The 21,995-nt window shown below is 37.1% G+C and overlaps 1 protein-coding gene across 2 annotated transcripts; it reads left to right on the top strand.

Moving 5' to 3' along the window:
- The first annotated feature begins 3,495 nt into the window (after positions 1-3,495).
- On the top strand, positions 3,496-18,463 carry LOC110020889. 2 transcript variants are annotated; one of them, XM_020719163.1, is made up of 5 exons: positions 3,496-3,753; positions 3,830-3,900; positions 4,847-4,910; positions 17,614-17,690; positions 18,160-18,463. In XM_020719163.1, exons 3-5 carry the CDS (start codon positions 4,857-4,859, stop codon positions 18,422-18,424), a joined length of 396 nt encoding a protein of 131 aa, XP_020574822.1. In that variant the 5' UTR covers positions 3,496-3,753; positions 3,830-3,900; positions 4,847-4,856; the 3' UTR covers positions 18,425-18,463. The 2 variants fall into 2 exon arrangements, with proteins under 2 accessions (XP_020574822.1, XP_020574823.1); XM_020719164.1 differs by lacking the exon at positions 3,830-3,900.
- The last annotated feature ends 3,532 nt before the right edge of the window (positions 18,464-21,995 follow it).

Here is a 21,995-nt window from a genome sequence, read left to right as displayed (position 1 = left end):
AACAAGTAAATAACTTATCTCTAATTTCTCCCCAAGAACACTGCTTGAAGTTCCTCTGAATCTCTTCCTTTCTTTACAACACACAGAATTCCTCTTTGAAGTAGCAAGGAGGAAGAAATCTCTCACTTTCCCTCCACTCTTACAATTTCTTGAAGAAATCCTCACAATTGTTACACACTAATAGAACCTCTCTAACCTCCAGGCTCTCCTGGATCTCTAGGGCCTCCAGGCTTTTCCGGACTTCTTAATTTTCGGCCAAAATGTTCTTTTAAAGTTGTGGATGAGCTTTCCCAACATTTGCCTAAACATCCCTTCAAAATTTGGCCTTATCCAAAGCTTGAGTATGCATAACCGTCGATCTCGTCGTCGGCAGCCTTGAGGGCGCCGTCAGCGGGCTTCTGAAGATTTTGTCCTGTAGTCTCGGGAAAATCTCGCCGTCGGCGGGGTCGAGGGCGCCGTCGGCGGTCTAGTTCAAATCTTCACATTTTGGTCCTTTTCGCTTCAAATTCGTTCCTTTTTGTATCTTTTTGGTCCAATGACCCTAATTCATCATTCCTGCAAGAAAACATCAAAAATACATTTCTTTAAAGTGTAATATCATTAAAAACAGTATAAAATAGGTATGGAAATCTCAACATATTTTCCTTTCGTCAAAATCCCCTAAACTTAACTATTACTTATCCTCAAGTAATTTTAGCACTATATAAAAATTATGTTCTACCGCAGTACAATTTTAATTCAGAAATACTATAAGTTTGATTTAAATAAATATAATAGTGAGATTTTCAGAAAAAATTCAAGTAATTGAATCAACTCTGTAGCCTCCAGATTATCTAGTCATCAAGTTGTAAGAGTTCTAGTCTAAAAAGGGGTATTTTGGTAATTTGGGGGAAGTTTAGGGGTAAAAGGCTAGGTTGGTATCTTGGTAGAGTTGGGGTACCAACTATCACCAATAAGCCATGGACCAATGGAAACCCTATTTTGGGTCCTCTATGTAGTGATCTTAGCCAAACCCTAGCCTAGGGTTAGTGGTTTTAAGGGACCATCTACATGAGTCTCCCAAAAGTATCAAGGGATCAAAGCCTAGAAGTTTAAGTTTAGGATTATGAGTGATTGTGAATATAAGTATGTGCCTTAAGCCCTAGACCAACACCCAGGGTCAACCCTAAGGTCCAGTAGTCCTATGGGTGACTCATCTTGAGTTCCCCATAATGACCCCACCTATTAAGTGCTAGAGGTTAGGACCAATATGTGGAACTTCAAGTTGAGTAGAGAAGAGTTTGGAATTTATAATGGTGAGGGTTCCTTTTCTAGTTTTCTAAGAACAGTCAATAGGAAAGTCCTATGGCTAGACCTTAGGATGCTAAAGAGGAAAAACTAAACATCAACCAAAAGTGAGGTCAACATCCACACAGAACCACAACCTCCACACACAACCACATCCGCTACAACCACATCCTGTGGAGAACCACAACCTCCACCCATAACCACAACCTTCACAGACAACAACAACCACCACAATCACCTCCACACAGAACCACAACCACCACACACAACCACACAACCACACAACCACAACCACCTCCACACAGAGCCACACCTTCAAACACAATAACCACAACCCACAATCACAATCACCGCACTAAAACCACATCCACAACCACAACCTCCTTAAACAACCACATCAACCACAAACACCTCGACACACAACCATAACCTCCACACAGTACCACAACCATCAAAACCACCTCCATACAAAACCACAACTTCCACACACAATCAAAGCTAGCACATCCAAAACCCACATAAAACCACAACCACCACAACCATCTCCACACAGAGCCACACCCACACAACCACAACCTACATAGAACCAACACAACTACACAACCACACCCTACAATCACAACCACCACAACACAACCACAATTACAACCACCAACTCCACACACAACTGCATCCATCACAACCACCACAACTACCTCGACACAGGGCCACACCTCCACACACAACCACAACCCACACAGAACCAACATTACCACACAACCAAAACCCACAACCATAGTCACCACAACAAAACCACAATCACCACAACCAACTCCACACATAACCACAACCTCCACAGGCAACCACAACTACCATAATCATCTCTGCATAAAGCCACATCTCTACACACCACCACAACCAACACAATCACAACTCACACAACACACACAACTACACCTCCACACACAAACATAACCACAACCACAACAACCACCACCAACAATCCACTGACATTAATCATCACAATAACCACCCTATCACAGTAACCATCCAATTCATAGTAAAGTCCATTACCCCATAAGCAATAAAGAAAATCCAACACTAATGCAATATCACATGAATTGCAAAAACCAAACTCACAAAAATTGTGAAATCCAACAACAGTGCACAACCATAAAAGAATCATCGAGCGAATAAAACTCATAGCATCTAAAACCATTGCAAAAACAAAATTTCATAGAATATAGTGATGGAGAATACCGTGGGCCGAGGGAGAGCAAATGAACTAAGCAGAGCCGAAGAGCAGAGGGGATAGGGAGAACAAGGTAAGCACCAAGCCTTGCCAACAGAACCATGGATCATAGGGGACAAGACGAGTGGAGAACTTATCTTTAGGGCAGAGAATCGCGAGGGAGGGTCGTGAGAGAGGGGAGGAAGGGGGTAGGGCAACAGTCGAGCGAGAAATTAGTACGAATATGATCTGCGAGGTCAAACTTATGGTCTACATTTTATCAAAATGTTATCAAAATGGTGCTCTGCACCCAGTTATCAAATGGAAGAAAAAAACAAAACGACATTTTCAAGCCATGCCGCTCCAAAAACACGAAAAATTATTCAATACAGACACCGATTTCCGTGTCCAATCACGAGGATCAGGGTTCATCAGAGCAAAAATGCATAATTGACTAGGGCGGTAAAAAAAAGCTCGTTGTTCGTGAACAGTTGGTGTTCGGTTCGTCAATGAGTTCGTGTTTGATTCATTTGATAAGTAACGAGACGAGCGTGAACAAATTTTTTTTGTTCTGTTAGTTAAACGAACAAAACACGAAAGTGATGTGTTCGTTCATGTTCAAATCGTTATTGTTCGAAATATAAAATAATTTAAAATTTATATATAAAAAATTTATGATATTTTAAAAAATTAAATTTTATAAATTATAATAAATAATAAATTAATAATAATAATATATTAATATACTATATAAGTAATATACTAATATAGATATTATATGTTTATATAATATAAATTATATAATTAATATAATATATTATTTATATGTATTAATATTAGTGATGTCAAACTGACTCGTCGTTCGCGAACAGCTCGTGTTCGACTCGTTCGTTAAGAAATGAATACGAACAATAATTTCACGAATAATTTAAAAGAGGAGCTTATTCCAAACAAACTAAATTTGGAATGAAACAAAAACTCTGTTGTTTGTTCGGTTCCTTTACACCAAGGAACATCGGATCGTATGCATTTCTCAATTCGGCGACTTGTGAGTTCCCTCTCCTGCCCGAAAGACTCGCCGCCGTCATTCCCCTCCTCCCGTTTTCGCCCAAATCCATCGCTTTCGTGACCGAACGCTGGCGATAGAGTACCGGTTAGAGTTAGCTGAGGCTTGGAAGGCAACGACGAGGTTGCGGCGTACAAAGACATCCGAAACTCCCATCTTTCTCCTCCTTCCGCCTAAACCATTGAGGAAGGTAACCCTCGTCTTTCTGTTCTCTAAATCCCTTATTTCGTCTTCCAACACTAAGTCCCGGATCTAATGCAAAGCAGATGAAAAACGGGATTTAAGAAACTGCTGGAAGGCGCCATTTGCTGTTTGGCAGGATTTAGGTTAAATCTGCGTAAGTCCTGCTCAAATCCTTCTACCAGAAGGCCAGTGTAGTTCTTTAATTTTATTGGTGACAAAGATAAGCTGAATTCAATCTACAATTTTTTTGTGGGTAGTTTACTTTTTGATATTCTTATGAATTTGAAACGCGGATAATCTTAAAACAATATTGTAAGCGATGAATGCTACCTATGCGAGTTCTTTGTTGGTGTTTTAGTATCGATCGTCTTGCCCGCTGACATTGGTGATTTGGACGCCATTGGCGCTCGGCGAGTGGGTAAAGTTTACTATCGAATGTTTCAAAGCCTGGCTTAGGTTAAGCGGAAATGCAGGGCCTAAGTTCTTACGCATTAGTAGAAGGCTTAAAAAGCTATTTGTCGAATATATTTTGTCTAAATTGAAGTCAAGCTTTTACAAAATAGGTTCTAAAGCCCTGTTTGGTGTAATTGCTTTGTGTTTGGTGTAATTAGAGAAATTCGCCTTAGATGGTTTGGTCATGTTCAACGTTGATCATTTGTTGACTTTTTTGGGAGAGTGGATGTCTTAGATTTGATTTAGGTTAAGAAAGGTAGGGTAGACCTAAAAAGTCCTGGGCTTGTTGTATAAAAATGATCTTATTTTATTAGAAATAAATGCTCAAAAGGACACAATGGAGAAAATTGTTCATGTAGCCGACCCCACTTAGTGGGATAAAGTCTTAGTGTTGTTGTTGTTGTTTTTGTCTCTCTTGAATCTCCCATTCAAAAGGAGAGATTTTTTTTTTTTTTGCTTTTCTTAATCCTATCTTCTCTAAGATTAACCAATCCGCTTTTTAGTTATTATTTAAATAAGAAAAAGGAAAATGTTAGTTTTTTAGAGTTACTATGTTTTATCTTTTTGTTTAATTTCATCTTTAATGATGGAGTGGTGATTTCTTTTGGATATGCTAACTAAATCTTATCATTGTTTTTGTTTATAAGATTTTTAAGGATGGCATCGCAAATGCACGCTAAGCCGATGAAGTTTGAGAAAGCTTCAAAATTGGTAAGTTACTCTATGCAATTATGTTAATTTATTATTTTTAAAGTTAAGAGAATAAACTTTTGATTAGTTTAATTTGTGATTTTAACTTTTTTTTTTCCTGATAAATTATTTCAGATATATTTCATTATTTTCTTTTTTGGTTTTAGTTTGAAAATGCATGTTTCTTTTTTTTAGAACTCTATTTTATTGCCGCCCCGAGCCACTTTTTTATTACCTACTTGCTTACAACCTTTTGTTTTTAATGCATTGCTCTCGGAAGCTAGAGTGGATAGAAATAAATCAAAACCTTCTTAAGGTTGATAATTTTAACTAGAAAATTTGTTTTGGCTTGCTGTTCTTCATGTTTCTCTGAATCAAATTTATGGTCTGTGCATTATAAAATGCTAGTGTTCTGTGATCATTTGTATCACTTGGGATTTATATTTTTTCTCTCTTTAACCCAATGTTTTCAAAGTACTAAGTCCAATGCATTGCTAGATTTTTTTTTTGCTTTGCGTAAAGTGCAAAGCAGAGGTGTTTTTACTAATCAGAGCATTAGTGAATTATATATCATATAGACATATATTATTTACAGAAATAGTTATTCAACTAACCAAACCTAAACGACATTAGGGAATAATTTTTCAACAAATATAATAATACTTTCTATAACAGTAATTTATAGCTATTCGAATTCTTCTCTAAAAAATTAAAGATATAAAAGATATAAATAATAAAGTATAAAAAGGGTATTTAAGAATCGATAATAAACTCATGAATACTCATGAGATTGATTGATTAGTTATAGATCAAGAGATGAGGTAGCTTGAAGCGAGAGATAGTATGAAGATGAGAATTTGAGAACATTTTTTAATAGATCTATTGTTGACAATAGTAAAAGAACTCACTAAGGAGTGAGCATGAAGAGAACCACCACCAAGAAGCGATTAGCTTGAAAGGAAGAAAATGGAGAACCAATGAGAAATAACTCAATAACTAAATGAAACAATGTTAAAAAGAAAATGATTGTTCCTTGTTATTGTGATACATCTTATACAAAACCATAAAAGCCAAATCATAATAATCTTATAAGCAGAAGCTGAGTACATAGTTCTCCGTGCCATGAGGTGAAGTGGTGCAATGTGTGTGCTTTGCTATGAGCTTGTGTTTCATGGGTAAATTACATCGGGCTAGCACATTTTTTTGCTTTACTTCTAAATCATGCTTTGAATTGTGCTCGGTTTTAGCAAACACTGCTTAAACCGTGTTCCTGGAGTATGAGAAAATTTTTTTATGCTCAATTTCATATGGTCTATGCTATCATTTGTTGAAGGTTTTGCTATAGTAATTAGGGTCTGTTTGGGGCAGTTGCAACTGTTTGAAGAAGTAACTTTGAAGCTGTTGAAGAAGAAACAGCTTTTTAAAAAGCTGCAGTGACTATTATAAATTTTTTTTAAAAAAAAATCAGACATCGGTTTTCTAGCAGCCATCGAAGGTAGCCGGATTTGGTGGGAAATTACAGTTTTTAGCTGCAATTTTTTGAGAACGCAGACAAAACACAATATTGTCAAACAGAAAAAATTGCGGTGTAGCACCACACCGCCACCGCACCACCGCCCCAAACACTCCCTTATGGTTTGTTTGGGGCAGCTGCAGCTTATCCAACTTATCCAGATAAGCTACTAATCAGCAGCTTATCTGAATAAGCTGTCTGACTGTTTGGTTTGTGCGTCTGAAAAACAACTGATTTTGGATAAATGATTATTCTGCCCCTATTTTGGATAAGCGGTTTAGCTGTTTGGTTTGTGTGTTTCGAAAACAACTGATTTGCAGGTTTTTTTATGTAAATGAACAATCTGACACGCAGAAGTTGTAATCTTCTCAAAAAAACTGCAATGTCTACACATTAGATATTTTAGAACCAATAAAACCTCTTCATAACAATACAAAAAATATATGCACATCACCTAATAATGAGTATCGTGAAAATAAAAAAGAAGAAATAACATGTTAAAATTACAAGTAAAAAAATAACTATTCATTTTACAATGTAGAAGCATGTCACGAGGAACGTTGCCCGGATGTGACACGGTAGAACCCTGAGCAACCTTGTCCGGTTGGGAAACAGTTGAACCACAAGCGACTATGAAGGCTATAAACTTTAATCAAGCACCTCTCAACTAAACAAACCAATAGAATAATTTCATGAACAAAGCAATAACTCATGAAAGCAGTCAATGAAAATAGGGAAAATTACATACATACCACACAATTCGTATGTATTTACATAACTAACACTAAAAGTTTGATACTTGCACTTAGAACACTTTGGTCTCATTAATCTATGTATGAAAAAGTGTATTTCACTTTTAAGGAGATAGTGTTTGTGGTATTTTTGATTTGAAGTTAAATATTTGAGTGACATGTTTGTAAAAATGAATGTTTAGGTGTTAGATGTGTAAATACGTAAGAATTGTATGATATGCATGTAAATGCCCCAAAATAGAAACTAATAGATGACATTCTAAACAAACATAGAGCTAGTGCAGATTACATTCTAACCTGCATGGATACCCAATCAGGAAAAGAACGGACAGAAGGTTGCTCCTGCGGTGGAGCCACAAAAAAGTTCAAGCATAAACATTCAAAAGGATATATACATAAAACAAATAAATAAATAAATAAATAAAATGATACAACAAAAAGGAATTTTATATTTGCATATTTACAGCAGAAGATTGAGCAAGTTAAAAAACAACATGAGTGATGATGGAAGTGTTTAGTTGTCTGCATTATGAACTAAAAATGACAAGTTTGAGCTGTAAAAACAAAACCTCCACAATATCAGAAGGTTTAGAAGCCAATTTAAATTTATGTTAGGAAGATTTAATTATGAAACAATTTTTTTTATTAAGAGGTGGGGAAGTACAGAGTAGTAAAAGGAATTTTATGTGATTTTTATTAATTTTGAGAGGACATATAATTGAGTACTACATGAATTGATTAGTGGTACTTTGTGACAGAAAGATATGTGTAAAATATATGTTTGATGGAGAAATAAAAGAGGAAACAACCTTGAAGAGATAAAAAATTATCAGTATTATCTAAGGGTACATTGATATATAAAGTGGACAATCATCAATCAATATTATCAGAAGATACATTGATATCTAAGTGTCTTGAATATCATATATAAGAATAGAAAAAAGATGAGAATAAGTTCTAGAGCTAAGGCTGGATGATTAGAATTGAGAATTATCTTGATAAATTTTTGCTTGATAATAGGATATTGTGGAGCTGAAAGGTAAACTTTATAACAGCACAAACATGCCAATAATGTCGTGTGGATCCTAATCATAAGTAGTAATAAATTCATTTAGATGGATGTGTGGCAAAGCTATGAAGGATAAATTTTGAAATAATTTTATTATAAAAAAATATTAATGGGATAACTATTGAAAATGATGTTACTAAATGCAAACTTAGATTGTTTGAAAATTTGCAATGAATGGCAGGAAAAAAAGACAGTCAAACGAGTCATGAAATTAGTATTAAATGATGAAGAAAAATAGGTAGACCTCAGATTACGCGAATAGAAGTTGCTTAAAAAGATTTGCGAAGAATGGATTCAAAACCTTAGAAAGTATTTAATAGGAACGAATAAAAAATCAAGATTTATAGTGTTTATCCTAAATAGTTGGAAAAATGACAAATGATGATGATGATTGGAATAAAGGAAAATAAGTTGAAAATATTAGTTTAAACAATGAATGTGGTAGGCCAGAAAACAAAATTGAATTGCTTTCAAGCAATCCGCATTCCAAAGGGTGTTCTATGCACTGGGATCCCCTTGTTTTAGAAATATAATAATAATATGCTTGCATTTCATTAGTTGTACAAACACAAATATTAGAATCAAAACAAGAAAAAAACTTGCATATCACCAAGCAAAAATTGGAAGAGTAGATAATATATAGAGTTGAGACGAGGGCTATGTTGTCCCCGTTAAAAGAAAGGGGCATTTACATAGGCATCTTTCTCAAACAGAGCACTCAAAGTTGTAGCTTTTACCATGTCATGATGGAATGCTTACCGGTATTACTGAAAATGATTTCTCAGTTTTGGAAGGTGCAATAGTCTCATTAGCTCCCATAGAAGTTGGCAGAAGTGGAGTTGATTACTACAGTTCTTGGTAGTAAATGATGCAGCTATAATTCTCCAGATATAGTAGAAAAATAAAGTCTGTAAGCTGAAAAAGAAAGAGAGAAAGAGCAGTATCAAATGTATATTCAAGTATCCAATTTAAGGATTGTCTGGCGACGGATTTAAAGGCATATAACTTCAATTTTTCAGGAAACTAAAACACCACTTTTAAATTCAAGATTCCATAAATTCTGTTTTAAACAATACCATTGATTCCATATTTTCGTTTTAAAAGGTTTAGATGGAATTGCTTATGAAAACATACTGTGCTTATTTCAAGTAAAGCAAACTATGCTGTAGCTATGTGGCTTCCATCTCCATCTCAAAAATTCATCATCAGGTCACCCATTCTTATAGCAATCAAAATCAATGTCGATGTAAGGGCAAGAACCCGCTGCGTAATAAGGCTTCAAGGGTTTCAGTTATGGAAGTCGAGAAGAGGAGAAGTTAGAATTTACCAAACAAGAAGCAGATGAGCCATTAGAGCGGAGAAAGAGAAAGCGGGGGAAGGCACCTGAAGTATTGATGGAAGCAAGGAGGTAGATGATGGAGGCCGCGATGCCAAGAACGAAGCCATAGAGGACACGGAGCTGTCATTTTCTGCGAGGGAGGAGAGGGAGGAGACATACAGAAGGGCAGTGGAGTAAAAATTCGCTCGACGCGGGCTCAAGACGCATGCCGGGTGGTCGATCCCGCGGCCGCGTCTATTAAGAAAATCAAAACTGTGTTTTTCAATAAATTTTTGGAACATGCAAAACAACTGCCCCAAACGAGCCCTTAGTTAGATGCTTAGTGTTTTTTTGTGGATTTCCATTGGTTTCTTTTTTGTCCATAATTTTTGGCTTACAACTAATTGAATTCTCTTTCTGGACCTTAATTGGTATATTTGGGAAACTTTTTTTTTTCTAAGAGTACTGCTTTTGTTAAACATCAATTACTTACTAGATAAATCTAAGATTTGTCTATAGATCTGCGTGCATCCTGTTCTTGATATTGCTGTTATGATTCTTGTAGATGGCACTAGGCCAGGGCTTGCCATTTTTATCAATTAAACATTCTATTTTTTTAAGAGCACATATTTTTAAGTGCAAATCCGATTTCATAATCAATTTGTATATAAGTAGAGAGAGAGAGAGAGAGACGTGCACACACACATGCACACACATGACTCATGTTGAAGCGTTGAAGTTTGAGTTTGATCACTATTTGTTGTTAGTGAATAGTGATCGTCAATATCTTTAGTCTTATCATGATAATATGGCTCAACTTCACTCACCATTCTTTGCACGTGATTATAAACATCATTAGCATTGCTTGATAATATGGTTCTACAGGAATGTTAATTTTTTTTTCACGTGGATAGAAGGAATGAATCAACATTTAAAATTTTTAACATAAAGTAATGTTTAAAGGATCATGAGGGCATTGTATTGCATAAATCATCGGCATACTACTTCACTTTGACAAAAAAACACCGAAAAGCAATGAGGTGTGTTTGGAAATGAAAGACAAAATTGCTTGCTTTCACTATTTCCTCCCTATCATGAAAGAGAAGATCAAAAGGAGAGAGATCAAGCAAGTAGGTGTAAAGGTTATGTGCAAAGTAATTAAACATCGTGTGGAATAACATAAATCAATACTAGCAGTCGGCATGCAAGTAGTCTTGTCAACTATATGCCAGATCAGAATATCCAAAATTTGATGTAATATTCTGTGGAAGGGCGTATAACAATGGAAAATTACGCACTTTCAAAATATTCCATTTTTTCGGCAATAATGTATCCAACAACCACAAGAGCAACCGTTGTCACCGTCATTACTCTATTCTTTGTTATGTTTGAGTCCAGTTTTTTTGCTCGTGTTTCTGTTATGATAGTCGTCAGTGTCGCCTGTATTCTCTTCTTGGGTTGTATTTGAGGAAGAGTGGGGCTTCGACTGTATCTCGTTCCAAGGTGGTGATTATTTCTGACTCCCCTTAGCCCCGCATCCATCCTTCGCCGCTGTAGTCCGCTTTCCTCGCTGCAGCCTCTTAGGTGCCCAGGCAACCACAATTGCTGCCCTCTTCCGGAACAGCAGCCTGCCTCTCTAACTTGTTTCCACCGTCAGCCTACTCTTCCCGTCCAACCACTTTCGGCCAATTCTCTTATCCGATGCCAACAACTCTCATCCGCCCACCTTACAATATCCCCAACATTCACCCGCAGATCCCTCGCTCACACTGCACAACCTGTTGCGGGGGTTCACCCACGACAACACTTTCCCCCTCTACAGACCCACCTCCCAACCGCATCCACTTAAACCTGCCACCCTCTCCCAAATCAATCCACCTTCCTACCACTGAAACACAACAACCAGCTGCCATTCCCTCCAGTTTCCCCCGGCCCCTGCCCTCCAACCACAAGCCATTTTCCAATCCACCATCTATTGTGATTTCCCCTTCGTGTGTGTTTATTAAAATTGCCTATTGGCTTTTTCAGTAATAATATTTACTTGATTATTATTATTTGAGTTAACTCCGATATCAATACTATTAGAGGTTGTGTAGAATATAGTTAAAATATCTATGTAACAATGGATGTGAATGAATAGAGGAAAAATCATAAACTTACCATCAGATTAGCCCACTGACGTGGGGCTTGACCTGCCTGAATCGGCCCAACCGGTTCAACAGGTATCTCGGGCTAATCTTTTCAAGGGGAGGGAACTACTGCCCCCTTTCCCCCCTTTTTCTATTTCCTTCTATATATATATTGTATGAGTTTTTTAGGGTTCAGTTTTGTTTGTTATTATTTCAGAGTTTCTGCAGTTAGGCGTCTCCTCCCTTGTTAGGGTTGTATTCGATGACAGGCGGTGCTCCGATTTTATCTTGCTCCGAGGTGGTGGTTATTTCGTCAATTCGTGCCTTACTTCTTTCTTGCTGCTGACCTACTTGCGCTTTCCCTTGCTGCCGCCAAGCCCCTCCCGTATCTTCCCTGTCGCCGCAACCTCCCTACCCTCCACTTGCATGCTGCCATAGCCTCTCAAACCATCCCCTCACATGTTGTTCAGCCGGAGCTCATTATCTTCGCCCTCTCCGTAGAGTCTTGTGTGTGTTTGTATCACTTTATTTTCAGTTTTATGAATCCTTATTATGTTTCTTTCTAAATTCAAGCAAATAATAATCACATTTACTTAATTTCGGGTTATTCCGATTTTATTTGATATCAGAGTTAGCATAAACCTAGTCCTATTCTAGGGTTTCTTATCATCCGCCCTTACCCTTCCACCAAAATTGTTCTTTTCTATCCTCAATTACCCCCACCACAAAGATACATGTTGGAACCTACACGGAACAAGATATAGAAGGAAATCCGTCGGCTTCAAAAGAGGCTCATAGAGACTGATGATGAAACCCATGATAGATTACCCTCAACCGTGATCTGGAGAGTTGAAGGGGAGACAGGGATGGGGATTTGAATCCGTTCCACAGGGAAGGCATCAACAATGAGGAATATTGACCATGCCGCTTCGAAAGTCAATATCAGAGGCCGAGAGAAGAGCCCACATATGGATGACACATGGACTTTGACATCAAAATGGATCCTACTAGAGTTTGATGTAGGTATGGGTCCAGATAAGTTTATTGACCAGTTGCAATCTGTTGAGCGAATCTTCGAATATTAGGAGGTGCCGGGGGATAAGTGGGTGAAATTAGCAACCATCAAGTTGAAAAAGTGTGCTTTTTTTGTGGTGGGAAAATTTACAGAGACAAAGGAAAATAAAAGACAGTGATAAGTTTACCAAATAGGAAAATATGAAGAAAGTGATGCAGAGGAAATACCTTCCAACTCTTTACCGCCAGGCCATGTTTCTGAGACTCCACCACCTGCAACAGAGAGGCCTTTTGGTGGAAAAGTTTACAACACAATCCAACCAGTTGCAGATGAAGTATGAGTTGGTCGGGGCCTGAAGGCCATTATTTGCAATGTTGTACGGTTACAACTAACTAGTAGCTGGGGGATGTTCAAATTTTAGGAAAGGCAACAAAAATAGAGCATACAACAATCTTCATTCAGTCAGCAACTTTTTGTTAGACAATCACGTATAACTACAATAATCCATAAGGGTACCTCAAGAGAAGTTGGCAAGGCATGACATAGAAGTGGAAAGACAAATTAGAGTGGAAAGAAGCTGAAAAAGGGTAGCTCTTCCAGTACAGTACCTACGAGAAGGTGTTTCAGGTGCCATGGTTACGAACACAACCTCTAGCTGTCTCACGAGCTGAGTTGTCACATTCACAGATTAGGTCATCGTCGAGGAGGCGGTGGAGGAGTTAGAGGGTAGTCTAGATGAAGAGCTTCAACTCCAGGGTGAAGAGGGAGAGTTGTTAGTCGTACAGAGAGTTCTGCAGTCAGAGCCGGAGCGAGATCAATCTTGATGGAGGCACAATATCTTTCGTACCAAGTGTATGATAAATGATAAGGTTTGCTGTTGATCATCTATAAGAGGAGTTGTGAAAATGTTGTGGTAAAGGAATTGGGATTGTCCATGCAGAAACATCGTTATTCCGATTCCCTTACCTTGTTGAAGAAGGAAAATGAAATACGTGTGGATCAATAATGCTTGGTCGTATTTTCACTTAGGGACCAGTTGCATGAGCAAATGTGGTGCGATGTGGTTCAGATGAACGCATGCCATATTCTGTTGGGGAGGCTTTGACAGTTCGACCGCAACACTCAACACAACGACTCCAAGAATACTTGTTCTTTTAAAAAGGATGTGAAACACATCGTTTCGTTACTTGTTAAGGATGTGGGAGGTGTAGGTGACGCAGAGGAGGTGTAGGCGACACAGTGGAGGTGTTAGTCTCAGGGTTCACCTCTATGCAGTCAGTTCGGGATCCTCCACTGGCACTGGCGTTAGTCTTATAGAGAACCGAGGAGGAGATTGATATTAACACCACTATAATCACTAGTACATTACTTTCAAGATGTGATCACCGATAGTTTACTTAAGGAATTACTGCTATTGAGGGACATTCTGCACGCCATAGATCTCATATCAGGATCAATGTTGTCGAATCGGACCGCTTACAGATTAAGATCTGTGGAGTACGAGGAGTTGCAGGAACATGTACATGATCTTGTTGAGAGAGGGTTGGTCAGAGAGACTACTAGTCTGTGTGCTGTTTCTACCCTAATGTCAGCCAAAAAGGACGGTTTGTGGTAGGTGTGCATTGACAACAGGACTATCAACAAGATTGCCATTAAAAATTAGTTTTCCATACTTTTCCCGGATGATCTCTTGAACCAATTACACGAAGCCACAATCTTCCTTAAGATTGACTAATGCAGTGGGTTTCTCCAGATCCAGATGAGGCCAGGAGACAAGTGGATGTTGACTTTTAAGAAACGAGATAGTTTATACAAGTGGATTGCTATGCCCTTCGACTTGTCAAACGTGCCCAACATTTTTATGAGGTTGATGAATCAGGTATACCGAACTCACATTGAGAAATTTGTGTTCTACTTTGACGACATCGTGGTGTACAACCGATCTGAGGAAAAAACACTTACAACACCTGAGGGCGGTGTTTGAGGTTTTGTGAGCATATAATTTATATGTTTATCCAAAGAAATGCCACTTCACAACAAATCATATGTGATTTTTGGGTTATATTGTGTCTGGTGCAGACATTCAGTTGAATCCAACAAAAAATTAGATCATTGTGTGCTGGACCGCACTGTAGTCGTTCACCGAGTTGAGGTATTTTCTTGGACTAGCGTTGTTGTGCAAGCAATTCATTAGGAGCTTCAGTATCTTCACCACCTTTTTGACAAATCTTTTGAATGGTGACAAATTCTAGTGGTCAAAGACAACTCAGAATAGATTCAATGCACCCAAGAAGAAGGTCCCAGACAACACTTTTGGCGCTACCAAACTTCAACTAGCTTTTTGAGATAGAGTGTGATGCATCCGACATGTGGATATGAGCCCCATCACATTTTTTAGTGAGAAGGTGAATGATTTTAAAAGGAAATACTTGACATATGATAAGGAGTTTTATCTCTATTGTGAGAGCTCTTGAGTACTAAAGCCATTACCTGCTGTCAAGTGATCTCACGTTGTTCATGGATCATGAAGCCCTGAAATTCTTGAACAACCAAAGTAAATTGAAGGGTCGACACACAACTTGGGTGGAGTTATTGTTGTCATTCCAATTCGTGCTTAAGCATAAGACAGAGAGTCAGAACCGTGTAGCAGATGTGCTGAGCTACCGTCACTTGCTTATCACTGTGATGCAGGTGCGAGTCGTGGGCATTGAGGTAGTAAAAGAGTCAAACGAGGTCGCAGTGTCAAGAGAAGCCTACCAGGTAGTACTATAGAGCTGACGGGTACTTGTTCTATCAAAGTAAGTTGTGCATTCCTAGATGTTCTTTGCGTTTGTCCATCATTTAGAAGAGCCACAGTGGAGAACTCACAGGGTATTTTGGCAGGGACAAGACCATCACACTCGTGAGATGACACCTTTTTTTGCCTTGATTAGCGAGAGATGTGGAGCGACACGTCAGACAATGCGGTATTTGTCCTATGGCAAAAATCAGGGAACAAAATGCAAGTTTATACTCTCCATTACTAGTACCAGAGGCACCGTAGATGTTAGTATGGATTTTGTGGTGGTATTTTCGAGGACACAACGAAACAATGATTCAATCATGGTCGTGGTAGATCGATTCTCGTAGATGACACATTTCGTATCGTGCCACCATATATTAGATGCATTGCATGTCACCGAATTGCATTTCGGGGAGATTGTGAGACTGTACGAGATACCTATGACCATCACATCAGACAGGAATGTTAAGTTTTTGAGTCACTTCTAGGCACTAAGCTTCAATTCAGTTCGACAACGCAACCCCATATGATTTGTCAGACGGAGTTAGTAAATAGGAGCCTTAGAAATCTTTTGAGATGCTTCATTGGGAAAAAACATCAAGCCGTGTGATTTGATTCTTGCTCAACGAATGGGTGAACCAGATTCAACAACTATTGAGGATGCCGATTCAACAACTAGTGATTTGATAAACCCGTTCACATCACTCGAATTAGTACCGCTTCTGCCGATGTCAGAGATTATTGAGGATGCCGACTAACGGGTGAACTAGATTCAACAACTCCACAAGGAAGTCAGAAAAGATATCACTAAGCAAAATCACAAATACTAAGCATCGACAAACAAAACATGGAAAAATGTGATTGCCAGTAGGAAGGAGATCTAGTGTGGATACGAATGAAGAAAGAGAGATTACTAGTAGGAGCATTAAAAAAACTCAAGACCATACAGACAGACCTTTCACTATATCTCACAAGCTGAATGATAATGACTAAAAAGTTGACCCACCAGGGACTGCAATGTTTTAGCCACCTTGAATGTCGCAAACCGTACAATGAAGGCCCAAAAGCTTTGATGGATTATGTCGAAACTCTCCCCAATCTTGAGAGATTGATGCGGGGCTTGACATGGCTAAACCGGCCCAACCGGTTCAGTAGGTGTTTCGGTCCAGCAGGAGCCTGTCCCGCTGTCGCCAAAGCCATCCCTCCCTGCCGACGCCAAGCCCCTCCTGCACCTTCCCTGCTGCTGCAGCCTCTCTGCCCTCCATTTGCTGCTGTGGCCTTTGAAACAATCCCCACACATGCCGTCCAGCCGGAGCTCATCTCCTTCGCCCTTGCCCTAGAGTCCTGTTTGTATTCGTGTCATTTTATTTCTAGTTTTATGAACCCTTGTTGTGTTTCTTTCTAAATTCGAACAATTATAATCATATTTGCTTTTTTTTTCGTTACTCCGGTATCACCAACCCTATAAGGGAGAAATTTTTCTTAGGTTTATTACTTCAGATTCTTTTTTTTTTTCCGAGTTTTCCCACGTATTCAAATTACTGGAAAAAAAAAAAAGCTAGAAAATTTATATTACTTGGAAAAAAAAACCGTTAGAAAAATTTATAAGTCCATTTACCAGAAAAAAACTAATGTTTCTTGCACATCTAACATTTAAGCTGACGGTTAAAAGTATGGAATCTTCTACAATATTTGTGGAGGATAATTTTGGTGGGAGATGTGTAAATAGTTAGAATTGTGTGCCACACGTAAATTTTCCAAAAAAATTTTTAGCGACAGAAACACTTGAGCTCCTGTTATTATCAAGAGTAATGCTACATTTGTTAATTGAAATCACAAATAACCCCACGGAGTCTATATAAATGTACTTTATAATTTTTCTCAGTTCAGTTTAGATTTTGATATTCAACTATTATCTTTTGATACTTCTATTATGCACATCTAAGCTGTTTCAGAGAAAACTAGATCACTTCCATAGAAAATAAATAGTTTTTCTTTCAAATAAAAAAATATAAAGCGAGGCATTTCAATGGATTTACGGTTAGAAAACTTTGTTATTATTTGCCTAATTGATGTAACGTTAAACGTAAATTTAAGTTTATAATTCTGTTTTATTAAGCTTTGAAATCATTTTTATTTTCTAAAGGCTGAAATGTGGATGGGCAGTATGAGTGGATCGACAGCTGAAGAAAATGAACCGGAATTTGTCGGTCGCATCGGAAGGTAAGGACCTTGCCCCCGAACACTGTAGATCGACGCCATCTTCATCGTTTTCTTCATTATCATTATTTAAACTCTTCACCAATCTTAAATGTTAAGGTTTGCTTTTTCAATTACAGTGCTCAAAAACTGAATGCAGAAAATTAGACATATAAACAACACATAAATTGCAAATTATAAGCTATTCAAGGGTGCTAATGTTAACTTGCCACAAGCATCTTTCATTCCAATCTTACATCTATGCCACTAATATCTTTCATATCTCATAAAAAACATCACTATTTTAGCTTTTAAAAGTGGAATACATCCTTTTATGCATATTTAAAGTTTAGGTGCTAGATATAAATACACAGGAATTAAGTGGAATGCATATGAAACTTCCTTTTGTTTTTATGTTGCATAACATTTTAACATTGTTATTCTTGTCCTTCCATGCAATCTGATGTGTGCCTTGGACTTGCTACTTTTGCAGGGTTGGTTTAGGAATGAAAATTATACCAAATGACAGATCAACATCTTCTGCAGATCCACTGGTAAAAAAATTACAGGGGAAACTAAATGCTTTCAAGAAGAAATCTGCTAAAATTTATGAACAGGAGAAGCCAGCCGAAGAAAATGGACTTGGTGACAGTGACGACGATGACGATGATGAGCCTGAGAGTAGAATCAAAGCTTTGGCTAAAAAGAGAGCAAATCCTGAAACTAAGCCCCTCCGGCATGCGAAGAAAGTTAAATGATTAATTATGGGAAATTTACATACATAAAGTTTGACGTTTACATTTATAACACATTTGTGTTATAAACTTATGCATAAAAAAGTGAATTTGACTTTTAAAGAGTTAATATAAGTGATATTTTTGATGTGTTGTCAAAGATTTGTGTGTTATAAATGTAAATATTAAAGCTTAGGTTATGTAAATATATAAGAATTGTGTGGTGTGTATGTAAATACTCCTTAAATTCATTTTCATATATAAGAATTATATGATTGCTTGTGCTTTCGGTTTATTTCGATTCATTCGATTGTGCTCAAATTTTCTGAAAAAAACAAGTATGAAAAAGGGCTTTTCACATATGGAGGTCTTCAAATTATATTTATTACATATGAAAATTCTGAAATATTTAATTTACACCCTAAGAACTTTGTTAGGCCTCTATCGTCTTCTTTTCGTATCTTATACAGTCGTCATTAGAGCTAGCTGAATGAACACAGTTCAAATTCTTATCATCAAGAGAAATATTTGCGTGCGTCTAATGTATGCAGAGCTGCGTACGTCGGTAAGTTACAGGGAGGGTATTGGAGGGCTATATCTGCGTTATGCCTCCTGTAATCTACCTGTAAATTATCTGTAACTTGTAAGTTTTGCGCTTCTGTTTTCATACATTTGTAAGTTACGGGTAGGTTACAGAGAGTTTACGGGGGGTATAACGTGGATACAACCCTCCATGTAACCTTCCGACTTACGCAGCTCTACGCACGTTAGCCGTACACAAATATTTCTCCATCATCAATCATGAAGGCGACGAACTCCGCTCCACGATGGTAGCTTGGCGGTCGAGGGAGGCACGCGTGTTAACATCCATGGCGAACACAATCCAATTCTCATGTATTCACATATCTAACATTGTTCAACCTCCCACCCGTGGAAAAAAAAAAAATCTCAAAATGAATTAATTTTATTATAGAAAATGATTAGATCAATGGGTCGAAATTTTCCTCATATATTTAATAATGTCATGGAAGATGCAACCATAAATAGAGAGGTAGATATATGTTTCCATCACAAGTTAAAAAAGGTAAAAATATTGCTAAATAAACAACATCGTTATATTCGTGAAATAGATTCACATTTAAAATTTAATCATTTTGCAAATAATTTTCATCTATGTCATGGTCATGTTTGTTAAACATAAAGTTTTGACTATGATAAAAGATATTCTAATTAAATATAAGATTTTATTATTCAAATTTAGGATTTTTTATCTCAATAAATTTTTTTATTGGGGCTTTTACATTCATAGCACCCAAAACTTTCATATTTACATATCTCACACCTACATTTTCACAATAACAAATATGATATAAAAAGTAGCACTCATTATCACTTTTTAATAGTCAAATCGAGTATTTTCGTTCATAGGTAAAACACTGTGTCTAAACATGAAAGCTTAGGTACGAGATAGGCAACTCCATAAGATTTGGGTGCTATGTATGTATAATTTTTTCTATTTTTTAATGGATACTAAATCTTTCTTCGAAGTAAGATATTCGATAAGATATAACAATTATTATTTAAATTTAAATTTTTTTTATTAAAATATTAGATATTTGGCATACATTATATTTATTAGATGGTAAAATCTCATGCACATTTAAAATTAAATTTCAATCAGTGATTTTTCATGAATTGTTTACAGCTATGACATCAAGACTTGTTAGATGAGATTTCAAACACAAGTAGCAAGCTATCCTACACATTTTTATGGTGAGCAAGCACAAGATACAATTATAACTAAAGAAGTAACTATTAGAAATTGTGATCCGAATTCTATTGTATCTAAAACTTTACGGTGAGACATGTGATATTTGAGAAAGTTTCATATCCGTCGTCCGCAAGTCCGGTTTACCAAACATAATATTTTCTCATGATATATAGAGATATGTGTGGAGGTAGCAAAAAGATTGAGCCAACATGTCCAAATCCAGAGAACCACTCTACTTCTTCCGCGGACTCACACCAACACATACATATGCTTATATGTAATTATTTATTTATTTATTTATCTTATAATGGTTTAAGTCATTAGAGCAACCAATCCACTATTAACTCATTAATTTTTATATAGTGAATTATTCTTCTGGCCTTTGATTTTATCCATCTATGGGTTTTCATGTAAATCTAGGTGTCTCTTGATTTATGTTTGTGATTTGTCACTTTTTTTTTTTATTTTTAATTCAGTGATTAAGTCAAATTCCATCTTAATTGCAAGCAAACTATATAATAAATCCCTTGTTAATCCAAATAATTTAAAATAAAGAGTTAGAATTCACTTTATTAGGATAGAGACTTGTTTTAAGAGGCTGTTTTGCTTTGCTTCAAAAGGTGTGCATGGTATTCATTTTAATATTGTCCAAGAAATCTTAGTGTTTGATCAGGTGAATTTCATATGCAGTGTAATATTACAATGCATATGAAATTCATTCTCTAGTTCATTTTTGATATATTCTGATTTTGTTAGATTTAAACAAATTCTAAATATGCCATTTGTGTAAGGTATTGCTTGTTGTCGCCGTCGACGCCCATGGCCGCTGACAATCACAACCCGCCCCATTGACGACCATGTATTTTACATTGATTTTATTTACCTTCTAACCAAACCAAAAAATTAAAAAAAAATAAAATTCTTCATTTATTTTACATTGAACCAGACAACTTTATATAATGCGTTACATTTACACTGTGTTTCTTTTTTAGCACAACCCTCAGGCTTTATTTGAGAAGACATTCAAGCTTTGTTTGGTTGTGTTGGGATGAAAAATCCCCTTACACTTTACCAGGACATAGATTCAATTGGAATTTAAACTATACCACGGAATAGATTCACACAGATTCAAGAAAACAAGAACAAATTTACTGACAAAAGCACAACAAAGATAATCCAGGGCACACAAAAATTAAAATGGAAAAACCCGAGAACGGGAAAAAATTATGTGGCCACTCCACCAAGAAAATTTCACTATGAATTTCAAAAGTTAACATATAACTTACTCAGATTTCCCCTCTACAATCAAAGAAGCTTACAACAACTCGCTCCAAATTTTTTCTCTCGATCCGATAAAGAAAACACAGGTGAAATTCTCATCTCTGACACTTTTCTCCTTCACTAAGAACTTGTCTAAGAACTCACTCTCTGGAACGATCTGTTTTCATTTCTTGAAATTACCCCCTTTAAATTAAATTAAGGAAATAACAACACTCAACGCAAGAGCGTCCAAAAAGTGGGCACTAGAGCATCGGTCGCTAAAGAAAGAAACTCCTGGAGTCCCCGAGAGAAATAAGACGTGGGAGAAAAAGCTCCCGAAATTGGGTGCAGGAGTGCCCAATCTGCTTCTTGTGGCACAAGAGCGCCCGAAGCTTGATGCGAGAGTGCCAACATGCTATGTCTCCCATTGTGGTGTTCCAAATCAGGCTCCGCACTATAACAATCTCCCACTTAGAGACTGATTGCATCCAACACCTTCATAGTCACGTACCGTGGTGTGGCTCACCCCTAGCTTCAACCTTCATTAAATCCAATTAAAGTCAA

Source organism: Phalaenopsis equestris, unplaced genomic scaffold, assembly GCF_001263595.1.
Source record: "Phalaenopsis equestris unplaced genomic scaffold, ASM126359v1 Scaffold000107, whole genome shotgun sequence".
Taxonomy (NCBI): Eukaryota; Viridiplantae; Streptophyta; class Magnoliopsida; order Asparagales; family Orchidaceae; genus Phalaenopsis; species Phalaenopsis equestris.
The sequence above is the reverse complement of the archived record's forward strand: the minus strand, read 5'-3'. Positions and strand labels throughout refer to the sequence as shown.

Bases quoted from the DNA above. Each gene is read 5' to 3' on its own strand.
- LOC110020889 (XM_020719164.1), top strand. From the start codon at position 4,857: ATGGCATCGCAAATGCACGCTAAGCCGATGAAGTTTGAGAAAGCTTCA. The intron at 4,911-17,613 runs GTAAGTTACTCT...TATTTTCTAAAG, and splicing joins TTGAGAAAGCTTCAAAATTG to GCTGAAATGTGGATGGGCAG. The intron at 17,691-18,159 runs GTAAGGACCTTG...CTACTTTTGCAG, and splicing joins TTTGTCGGTCGCATCGGAAG to GGTTGGTTTAGGAATGAAAA.